Source organism: Ricinus communis, chromosome 9, assembly GCF_019578655.1.
Source record: "Ricinus communis isolate WT05 ecotype wild-type chromosome 9, ASM1957865v1, whole genome shotgun sequence".
Classification (NCBI taxonomy): Eukaryota; Viridiplantae; Streptophyta; class Magnoliopsida; order Malpighiales; family Euphorbiaceae; genus Ricinus; species Ricinus communis.
Genome location: NC_063264.1, coordinates 7,037,616 through 7,049,178, shown reverse-complemented (window position 1 = coordinate 7,049,178; position 11,563 = coordinate 7,037,616). Strand labels below are relative to the sequence as shown.

The window sequence follows — 11,563 nt, the reverse complement described above, 5'->3', positions numbered from 1 at the left end:
TAACTTTTTTATTTAATTTTTATTATATTAAAATAGATTAACTAAATCTCATTAGTAAAATAACCATAACTTTGTAGAAAGAAAAGAAAAGAAAAGAAAAGGGTTTGAGAGTGTATGTCCCACTTATTAAATGAGAATCGCTAAAAGGATGAGAATTTCTCCACATTTATAATTCACCTCTCATTATTCGCTAATTTAATTATGTTTGGGGTATTAAGGGCAGAAAAATTACTTGTGGTTGTAATTTCACATAATGTCATTGTCTTCTTCTATCCTTGGGAGATGAATGTAGTTTCTTAGCAATAAAATCTTGAAAATGAGTAGAAGACCAATTGAAATTCGCAAGCTCATTGCTTAATTGATTTTCTTATCCCTTACCCAAAATGTCTAAAATCAATTGTGCCATTTCTTTTAATTTTTTTTAAGATTTGCAAATAAGAAAAACTCAAATAGAATTATTAAATCTTATAAATTAAATACAGAGTTATCAAGAACCTTTAAGCATGAAACCATATTTTCTTAATTGAAAATATTTTTATATTAATGCAGTGTTTAGTTGAAATTCATAAAAGAATTCATTTTAATTGAGAAAAATAAAATAAAAATAATAAAGCTACAAAAAATATATTTTAGTATTATGAAATATATGGACCTTGTCTGTGTTTAGGATTAATGTTTAGTGTTTAATATATTGATTTTTTCAATTTCTTATAAATTTATCTTTTCAAATCTACTTTTTGGAAAAACATTAATTACCTACTTTTTGCAAAAGCAATTTTCATTTCGAATCATAAACCCAAACAGAGCTTTACTAATACAAAATTTATTTGAAAATTCTATTTATTTTATTAGAATTTAATTTAATTAGAATTAAATTTACATAAATTTAATTATGTAAATTTTAAATTAATTTTCATTCCATTTAAAGTCTATAAATTTTAAATCTGCAAATGAATTCCATATACTTTATACATTTCAATCAAACACAAAAAGATTTTTATAAGATGATGAGAAAGTTTTTAGGAAAAAAAGTGAATGATCCACAAATTTCTTAAACAATTTGCCACATCTGACAACTATCATTTTCCGATTGATTATTTTTTGACTCCACAAGTCCAAAATCCATATGCTTACACAGTACAATGAATTATCAAAAGCAGACAAATTTGGTAGACCTAATTCCCCAGCTAGTAGCCTTCATCTCTCCAGCAAAAGTTTTTCTATAAATAGAGAAACCTCAAGCTTACATCTCACACTCCTCTTTGTATTAACTCCTTTTGTTTTGTTAACTGTTAAGATAACATGGCTTGCTCAAAGACTTTCCTTCTTCTCGGTCTTGCCTTTGCTGTTGTTCTTCTCATTTCCTCGTCTGAGGTCATGGCTGAAACTGTTCAAACCCGTAAGTTTATTGTTATATTTTCTTTGGCTAAATTCTTTTCATATAATGCTATTGATTAGAAAAGAAATTATGTATGTATTAATTTAGTATGACAATAGAAAGCTTTGTTTGAAGCTAATTGCAACAACTAACACCGTTTTGATACTAATTATTTTGTTAAATTTCATAGAAGCGAATGTTGAAGTTGATGGACACGGTGGATATAATAAGGGTGGCGGATACGGAAAGGGTGGACACGGCGGATATGGCAAGGGTGGCGGATATGGAAAGGGCGGACACAAGGGAAAGCCCGGCCATGGTGGTCACCCACCAGCAACTGAAGTTGAAAATTAGGGGGGGCAAAATATAAAGTACCCCTTCTTTTTTAAGGGTAGAATTGGTTGTAATTTGCATGTGCTGTTACTTAAATAAGAGTACTAACGCATGTAAATTAAAATCTAGTATAAGCTACCAGAGTCTTTTCTAATGTCAATAATGGTGAACAGAGGTGCGCTGTTGTGCATGTCTCTGTCAAAATCACCCAAAGAAAAGTGTATGTGGTCACGTTGGTTGAATGGTTTCTTTTGGCAATCTCAATTAGAATGGCCTCATCTAATCAAGCTTTGTCTTTTATACTGTGCTTTTTATTTAATGTCATCTCATGCAAAACTATCAATCGGATGTTTTTTTAAATTAATTACTACCATCTCTTTATTTAAGAATCATCGACCCATAAAAAAAAATGCTAGCAGAACCATCTACACGTCAATAGCACAATTATAGAGTCATATTTATATATCTAACAACTAGTGTTTCGAAAGAATAAACATAGAGATCACGAACAATATAGTGAAGCCTGTTTCTTCAAGACCCAAGAACAACTGATTAATGCAATCACAAGGGCCCTAAATTAATGTAAGGCAATTTTGTGATTTCTTCAGCAAGATTATATATATATATATATATATGCTTATCTTGGGGCAGTGTAAGAGAGGAACTGAGGGTTTTATAAGAAGTTAGGTTAATTATTCTTCCTATATATGCAAAGTTTCAAGTTATGTTTAAGGTACTAACTGTCTGAAGCTATAAGCATCCCTGGTATTACTTCACACCTCATTTTTTATTGTATTATAAACCATTCAATTCTCTATTGTAATTTGTATTAAAAATTATACATGTTCCAGTAATATTTTCTTTTTTATTCTCTATTTTTTTATTTTTATTAATAAAGTATTTAATAAAATAATAATGAAAAGAGAGAAAGCAACAATTAGGAAAAGAATTAACTCAACAATTCTAGTTAGAATAACACTTTACTAAAATAAAAACATTTAGTAAATTATATAATAAGTAGGTAGTTTCTAGTTTTATATATAAATATAAATAAAAGTTGTTTTTCTTTTAACAGTTATTTCTTAGTTATTTACAATATTTCAAAACATAATCGGTTTGTCACTCTAAATATTTTAACACTGTACATGACAATAAAGAGATAAGAAAAATGGAAGATATTTAAAAAGAAAAAAGAAAAAAAAAGAGAAAATATTTATTTTATTATGTTTGATTATATCGAAATTTTTATTAAAGAAAAGAGAGGAGAATTAATTAATTTTAAGCTTTTCAAAAATTATAGAAATAAAAAAATAATTAATTATTTTTTAATTTTTCATCTATCACTTCCCTTCTATTTAGATTATCCTCCATCTATGCATAGTGTAAATAAAATTTTGGTCTCAACATAAAATTCTTCTTTGCTAATTAGGAGCTACTTTTTCGCTCTTTAGTTTTGAAAAGTGAGAAAGTGACTCCTTTATAAAAGATAAAATTGATGAAAGGTGGCTAACTTAAAAGGCTATTTTGATGGGTAAAAGAAATTTGAGTTTCTATTTCAAGGAAAAAGGAAAAATAGGAGATTATTAAATATGCTTTAAAATAGTATCATTTTTTTTATAATTATATTATGTCTACTAATTAATAAAGTATTTATTTTATATTTAAATTTATAAATTTTTTTAGATAAATTCAGTCTATTACGTTATATGTAGATAATATATAATATGTTAGACTGAATTTATCTAAATTTTTTTAAAATTACATAACTCTAAATCGCATTCTTAGAAATCATCTTCTATTTTCTGATTTTAAAATGGGATAACTCTTTCACTTTTCCTTTTTTATTTCCTTCAATAACATTCAAGATTTTTAAGAACAAATTAGTGAGGCGGTTCAAACCGGCCCTTTGAGCAAGTCTACTACAAGATACCTTTCGAACTGATATCTGGAAGTGCTTTTTGATAATCGACAAGGAATTTGTTTTTCTTTCTTTTTTTGGTAGAATAAAGGACTTGTTTTATAAGGGTAACAAACCAACAAAAAATACATACGTCACACCTGACGTATAATATTACCAATTTTATAATTTTATTATTATCTGTCGGTGCTTTTATTAAAAAACCTTAGATTGTTTATACACCTATAATATATAGTGGTAGCCTTTATATTTATATATCCCTATATATGATTCTTAATTAATTTGTTGAATTATTATATTATTATTTGAATCTAATCTCTATATGATTCTAATTTCTAATAGGTTACATTGCTTTTGTAGTTTTCTCATAACTCAATTTATTGATATATTAATCAGAAATTAAAAATAATAAAATAAATTAAAATTATTATTTTTATTATTAAAGTTTAAAATAAATAATTAAAAAATAATTTAATTTATATTTTCACTTATAAAAATTAAAAAACGGTTTAATTTGAGTTATTTAGTACTTTTCGAAGGATATAATATATATATTTTTTTATAAAAATAAATGGGTATATGTTTTCATATTCATTATTTTATTAAATTAGTTAAATATTTTCTCTTGAGTGATTCGTTAAGGAAAAAAAAATAGTAATAATAAGAATAAGAAGAAGAAAGAAAAACAATTAATCAAGATATTGGTATATAGAAGCTCAGTAATGCACGTGAAGATCACAAGCTAGAATGCGAGTCGACAAGAAAAATAATGTGACATAAGAGATGACGTAGCCATGCAAAAGAGAGAGAGAGAGAGAGAGAGAGAGAGAGAGAGAGAGAGAGAGAGGGAGTAGTGCTGTTAATTTATGCCTTTAGTTTATGGCCCTTAGATTTTGGTGACGTAAGGGATGAGGCAATAAATTGTATTTACAATTTTATTTCATTTAAGAAATATACAGGATAAATATTTATTACATTACTTTTGGAATTAATTATAATTTCTCGCATTTTGTAAAAAGCAACATAAAATAGGATAATTGTATTACCCCATCAATTTGTTTACAATTAGCATCACTATTTTAGACCATTATATAATATTATTAACAAGTAGAATAATATTAGGTAGCCAATCAAATAGTGATCGGTCTGATTGGTACGTCATAATTTAAAATTAATAAAGATAAATATTTTAAAAGTTTTAAATATTAGGAGAGAGATAACTTTCCCAGTAATGTAAATTTTATTAAAATTTATTAACACTCACTTTTTAATGCACTGAGAAAGTAAATATCTCTTTTGACCTTAGCTTCCTTCCCCCTGATTTCTTAAAGGCTAAAGTTTAGGGTCCATTCGACATAAGGGACCAAAACACACTGCCATGTGAACACATTAAATCCTTTTCCGTTTTAAATTCAAAATTTTAATTAAATTAAAAAAGAATTTGATTAATATTTATTTTTATATACTTTTATAGGTATAAACTTTAAAAACTTGCCACGTTTTACTATTGGCATGATCTAATTGATTAAAAACACTGGGTCCTTTCTATTTATCTATAGCTTCATTCTTTTGACTCCATGAGTCCAAAAGCTTGAACAGCACAATGAATTATCGAAAGCAGACAATTTTGTGGACCCAATTCCCCTTGCTCACTCACTAGCTCACTTCACTATTTTGCCAAGAAGAATTCTATAAATAGAGGAACCTAAGCTCTTCTTGCTCACCCAGCATCTCCTTCTTGTCTTTGAAAAATAGCATTGTCTTTTATATTCCTTAGCGTTGCCAATAGAGAAAAATGGCTTACTCAAAGACTTTCCTTCTTCTTGGCCTTGCCTTTGCTGTTGTTCTTCTCATCTCTTCTCAGGTCTCAGCTCGTGAGCTTGCTGAGACAGTTCAAGCCCGTAAGTTTTAATTACTTTATTTTTTTATTATTAAATATGCATGCATAAATGTAACAAATAAAAATTCTTTATGTGTATGGATAATTAAGTGTGAAATGTGTAAATATGTATTGTTAGAAGTACTAATAGCTGCTTTTGCTTATTTTGCTAAATTTTACAGAGGAAAATGCAGAAGTTGAAGGTTATGGACACGGTCATGGGCACGGCCACGGACATGGGCACGGTGGATATGGACACGGACATGGCGGATATGGGAAAGGACATGGTCATGGAGGACGCCATGGAAAGCCAGGACACGGTGGTCACCCAGAAACTGAAGTTGAAAATTAAATGAAAAAAATATACCCTTTCTTTTTAAGAAAGGGTACTTGTTAACTTGCATGTATTGCTTACATAAGAGTAATGCATGTAGATCTTGCTCTATTTGAGTTTGTATCTTGTCAATAATCGAGTCTAAAAAAAATGTGCCTTCTTCTTCGTCTTTCAGTCACAGAAGTTGGCTTTTGTCTTTGTATTTTCCATACCTTGCAATTTGTAACGCACTTTAAAAGTAATATCATGAAATGCAGAAGTACTCATAGCTCCTTTCTTATGCTACTTCGAGTTATTTTTTTCCTTTTCCTGCATTGGTCTATTTATGCAGTCAAGCTAATTATACAGCACGCATACACACACACACACACACACACACACTATGCCCAAGTCTTGAGGATAATGTACAAGTAGACAGTTGATCTAGAGTTATGGCGTAATGCATTTGGTCCCATTGTTTGAGTAGTTTCTTTGGCTATCTCAGCTACAGTGGCCTCATCTTAAGCTTTGTGCTGCACTTTTCAGTTAATCTCACTACATGCAGAAATTAATTTCCATATCTCTGATCAGTTTCTTGTTTTAGCAAAAAAAAAAAAAAAAAAAGGAAGCAGAAAAGTTACAACAGGACTGGTTTAAATCTTCAAAGGATGCATTTCTTCTTAAGTTTTTGCTTAGTCTAAATATATGGATCCGCGAATACAGGACAGTAGCTTTCATCGTCTAGTTAATGAAAGGTCACCTTTAGCCGCATTTTGGCTGATCATCTTTTATATAGTCTGATAATAGTATATTCACTAGCTACTAGATGGAGTACATCAATGTGTAATTAATTGTAGTATCAAGTGCAAATGACATGGTTTAGATTAGCATGTGATTAATGATTTTAGCCAAGAACATATGACATGAAATAGAGAAACTAAATACGAGTAGAAAACATCCATCCTAGTTGTCTAAAATAATTTTATTTAATTAATTTTCTTTATAAGTTTTCATCTGGAATAATAAGAATTCGTGTCTATATTCGATTATAGTGAATTTAGTATTACTAACTATATCTTAAAAGCTAAATGAAAAAGACATCTTGAAAATTTAATGAAAATAAACAGCAGATTATAAAATCATGATAATTATTACTACAACAGACCGGGGATAGAAATTGATATCTGTATAAGCTTTTTGATCATTGATAATAAAAAAAAAAGAAAGAAGAGAAATTCAATGTATTTTAACCTATATTTATTTTAGAGTTTGCAATTTATTTTTTGTTATTTTAATTTTTTTGAAAATATGACTGTTAGCAAATAACGGTTAAACTGCACAACGTTATTATTAGGTGCTGATGTGACAATTGGAAAAATAATGACTAGTGCATACTACGTTAGAATCTCTTCAACAAGTTATACAATTTAGTTGTTATTTACTAACGGTCATATTTACAAGCTACCAAAATGAAAAAAAAAAAAACCATAAACTCTAAAATAAAAATATATTAAACCATAAGATATTTTAATGAAATATTTAAAAAAAAAAAAAAAGAAAAAGAAAGCACAATGCATATTTAGACACCTAAAAATTTAATTATTTAGTCAATTAACTGAATAAAAACCTAAATTTTATTTTTATGATTTATTAAACACTTTTAGTTTTCGTTTTAATCTAACAGACACCTGAATTTTATTTAATAATAATATTAAAACAGCTATGCATAATTCATACGAACATATTGAATGAAGCTATATATCAAAAGTTATTTAAAAATTATAAATATTACAAGTTGATGTGTTTATTAAATTAAATTAAAAATATTAATATATTAAAGCCACTGAATAATTAAAATTGAAGTGTCAAATATGCAATTTAGAAACATCAAAACTTAAATCATTTAATAATACATACGTCACACCTGACGCATAATATTGAATCAATTTGACATTCAATATTATCCATCGGTGCTTTAAAATTTCAAAGGAACTTTGAGTGTAGCCTTCCTATCTATTGTTACAAGATATTCTTAATTAAGTTGTTCAAGTTTTGTATTTCTGCCTATACAATTTTAGTAAGTAGGTTCAATTCATTAGTCCATAATTGACAATTGCGTTTTATATATTTATATTATTTTATTACTGCGTTTAAAGATAGAATAATATATACAGAGCCAAATGTATATATTTAGATATTTAATTTTAATTATTTAGTCATTTTAATTTTTAATATATATAGTAGACGTTTTATATGGTTTTATTCAATACGTTTATAAATATTATGTGTAGATATTTAAATATTAATTTAGTAATCCATTAGGTTAAATAAAGATGCTTAATAAGTTATTAAAACAGAATTTAAATATTTATTATATTAAATTAAAAATCTAAATTTTTAAATGTCTAAGTAAGTATGTATTCAGTCTAAATATTATTTTAAAGCTAATAATTTTTATAAATTAATAATATATTAACATTACGCACATATATTTGATCCATAAATTTAAAAATAGTTTTTGTGCAAATAGAAAAAAAAAAGAAATTAAATCTCTGGAGTGATTCATTAATGAAGAAAGAATTTAATAATAATAAGAAGAAGAATTAAAAAATAGACAATCAATCAATTTTTGAGCAAAGCATGTGGAGATTACAATTTGGAAGGTAGAATGTGGGTCACGAGATAAAATGTGACATGAGCATGAAAAATTAAATAGATTGATCGAGGCTTTGGAGAATTTTCAATTTCAATATTTTGGTTTATCATCCATCAAATTTGGTAAGATTTTGTTACCTTTATAATGAAAGATAATAAACAAATGGAAGCAAATGTATCGTAATAGATTTATCTATATAAATTCATTATAAATAATTAACGTAAAAACTTTTTGTGGATAAAGAAATACCTTTATTTTTTAATTTAAACATAAATACTTTATTTATTAAAAATTGAAATTTAAAAATATAAGTAAATCATATTTTTAATTATTATTTTCATAATTTTATGACAATATATATAGAAGTGCAGCATCGTATTTATATTAATATTAGAAATATTTATAATATTAAATTTTAAAAATTATATATATATATATATATTTATTGTTTTATTTTTTAAATAAAAACGAGTCCAATAGTTGAATAAAAAAAAACTAGTTAATTTAAAAGCTAGGTCCTTGCTCTTAATTAAATCATCCTTTCCTCTGACCTCACAAGTCCAAATGCTTGAACAGCACAATGAATTATCGAAAGCAGACAATCTTGTGGACCCAATATCCCCTTCCTCACTCAGTCGTTTACTTCACTCTTTCGCTAAAAGAATTTTACGAACGACGTATTTTTATTTAAATTTGATGCATATATTATAATTAATAAAAAAATAATACGCATTTATTATGAGTATTTTTTTCTCTATAAATAGAGTAACCTAAACTCTTCTTGCTCATCCAGCTATTCATATAGAAAGCATCTTCTTCTTGTTTTTGAAAAGTATTCCTTAGCTTAATGGCTTACTCAAAGACTTTCCTTCTTCTTGGCCTTGCCTTTGCTGTTGTTCTTCTCCTCTCTTCTCAGGCCTCAGCTCGGGAGCTTGCTGAGACTGTTCAAACCCGTAAGTGCCTATTACTTTCTTTCATCAAATCTGTGTCTTAGTTATGCATAAATGTATATCACATAAAAATTCTTTATGTGTATGGATAATTTTTTTTGAAATGTGTAAATATGTTATTACTTGCTAGGGCTACTAACTTTGCTTATCTTGTTAAAATTGTATAGAGGAGAATGCACAAGTTCACGGTCATGGTGATGGTCATGGGCACGGCGGATATGGACATGGACATGGACATGGACATGGTCATGGAGGACACCGTGGAAAGCCAGGACACGGTGGTCACCCAGAAACTGAAGTTGAAGACTAAATGGAAAAAAGAGAAGAAAAAAAACTCTGTAGATGTTGTTAATTTTCATGCATGTATGACTTGAAATAAGAGTAATGCACGTAGATATTGCTCTGTTTAAGTTTGTATGTTTGTCAATAATTGGGTCTTAAAAAATATGACTTCTCTTTGGCTTTCAGTCATACAAGTCGCCTGCATGGTTTGTGTTTCTTATTTGTATTTTTCATGCATTGCAATCTGCAGTGCACTTTCAAGGAATTGCACGAAATGCAGTACTCGTGGCTTTTTTCTTATGCTATTCCAAGTTTTTTTTTTATAAAGAAATTGGCTGGTATTAAAAAGGGTAAAATAAAGAGAAAAAAAGGAATGGAGCTTTCCAATTTCTAGCACCTTTAGTTTTTTTTTTTTTTTTTTTTTTTTTTTTAAGAAAAAGACAGAAAAATCAATAGATAGAGCTTTATATACAGCAACTGATACAGTTAGTAAAGCTTGAAGTAATTTTAGTTGATCATCAATTGATACTTTTGTAAATAGGAGGGATGGCTAGTAACCGCACCTGTAGGGTAGCTGCTGATTTAAGTATATCCGAATTTAAACTCGATTAAAATATACATATTCAAAAACCGCTTCGAACTCGTTTAAGAGATTGTTTTCATTGTCCAAACTCGTCCCAAACCTGGATAGAAATACTCGTATACTATATAAATCCAATTAAATTCTATTTAAATTAAATAATTATTAAATATATTTATAGATATTTAAATGGATAGCGGGTATCATATATCCGTTTATTTAAATATTTGAATAATTAAATAGATATCTATTTACCGAACCCATTTATAATAATTAAATTATAAAATATATATTAACAAAAATTAATATATTAACAAAAAATTATAAAATATAAACTAATCAAATTTAAACATTCAACATTAAATACTCAATGTATTAATACAATTCAAATATAAATTCAATAAAATTTAAAATAAAGTTCTAAATAATAAAAATATGATATAATACCCGTGCATTCAAATTCGACCTGGCCCGAGCTCAATACGGATAGTAAAATTAAATTTCAAATTGTCTTAAAATTTTTTATTATTACCTAAATCTGTTCTATTAAAGTTCAGTCGGATTGGATATCCAAAAATACCATTCCTAGAGATGGCAGACAAAAAGACCCTTTGTGAATTGAAATATAACGTGAAAATAATTCAATTTATGGTACAAAAGAAAAAAAAATTTACCAAAAACATTACTTGAATTTCGTATACGAAACTGATTTATATTTGTCCATGTTTTTAACATCTAATAATTATTAGATGCAATATACCGAAAAATATGATAAATTAAATGTTAAAAATTAAAAAGATTGGAACCCAAAAGTTGGTCGTGCCAATTAAGTTGACCCAAATAACCAAAGAACACAAGTGTGAAGGAAAGATCGACCAAATAGTTTTTGTATAATATATTATTCTTCCAACAATCAATAAATTTAGAGCAAATCCTTTTCTTAGTTATATAGACAAATTGGCCTTTTATTCACAAAGTGACAATGTTCATGAAGAGCAATATTTAATAAAAGATTACTCATCCCATGTTTAGAAAAAAGAAATGTTGTGAAAGATCTTGAAGAACTCTAGCTTAAATGGAGCAGATCTAACATGGTAATATAACAGGGTGAGCCAAGTTCTACACACACAAAAAGTTCGTGATATTTGCATCAAAAGCCGTTCTTCTTAATAATGAGAAAAGGACTCTAATCACACACACAGGACATATCTTTTTCTTTTTCTTTTTGATTCAAGAAAACTGGATTTCATTCACCAGAAGAAGAATTACATTTA

The 11,563-nt window shown here is 27.4% G+C and overlaps 3 protein-coding genes across 3 annotated transcripts; all 3 read left to right on the top strand.

Annotated features, from left to right (window-relative positions):
• The first annotated feature begins 1,235 nt into the window (after positions 1–1,235).
• On the top strand, positions 1,236–2,011 carry LOC107262045 (glycine-rich protein HC1-like). The gene is made up of 2 exons (XM_015725280.1): positions 1,236–1,399; positions 1,569–2,011. Exons 1-2 carry the CDS (start codon positions 1,303–1,305, stop codon positions 1,730–1,732), a joined length of 261 nt encoding a protein of 86 aa, XP_015580766.1. The 5' UTR covers positions 1,236–1,302; the 3' UTR covers positions 1,733–2,011.
• A 3,323-nt stretch (positions 2,012–5,334) lies between these two features.
• On the top strand, positions 5,335–6,127 carry LOC8277589 (glycine-rich protein DC7.1). The gene is made up of 2 exons (XM_002528972.4): positions 5,335–5,530; positions 5,691–6,127. Exons 1-2 carry the CDS (start codon positions 5,425–5,427, stop codon positions 5,858–5,860), a joined length of 276 nt encoding a protein of 91 aa, XP_002529018.1. The 5' UTR covers positions 5,335–5,424; the 3' UTR covers positions 5,861–6,127.
• A 3,125-nt stretch (positions 6,128–9,252) lies between these two features.
• On the top strand, positions 9,253–10,009 carry LOC8277552 (glycine-rich protein DC7.1). Its single transcript, XM_002528973.4, has 2 exons — positions 9,253–9,430; positions 9,595–10,009. Exons 1-2 carry the CDS (start codon positions 9,325–9,327, stop codon positions 9,735–9,737), a joined length of 249 nt encoding a protein of 82 aa, XP_002529019.2. The 5' UTR covers positions 9,253–9,324; the 3' UTR covers positions 9,738–10,009.
• Positions 10,010–11,563: the final 1,554 nt, after the last annotated feature.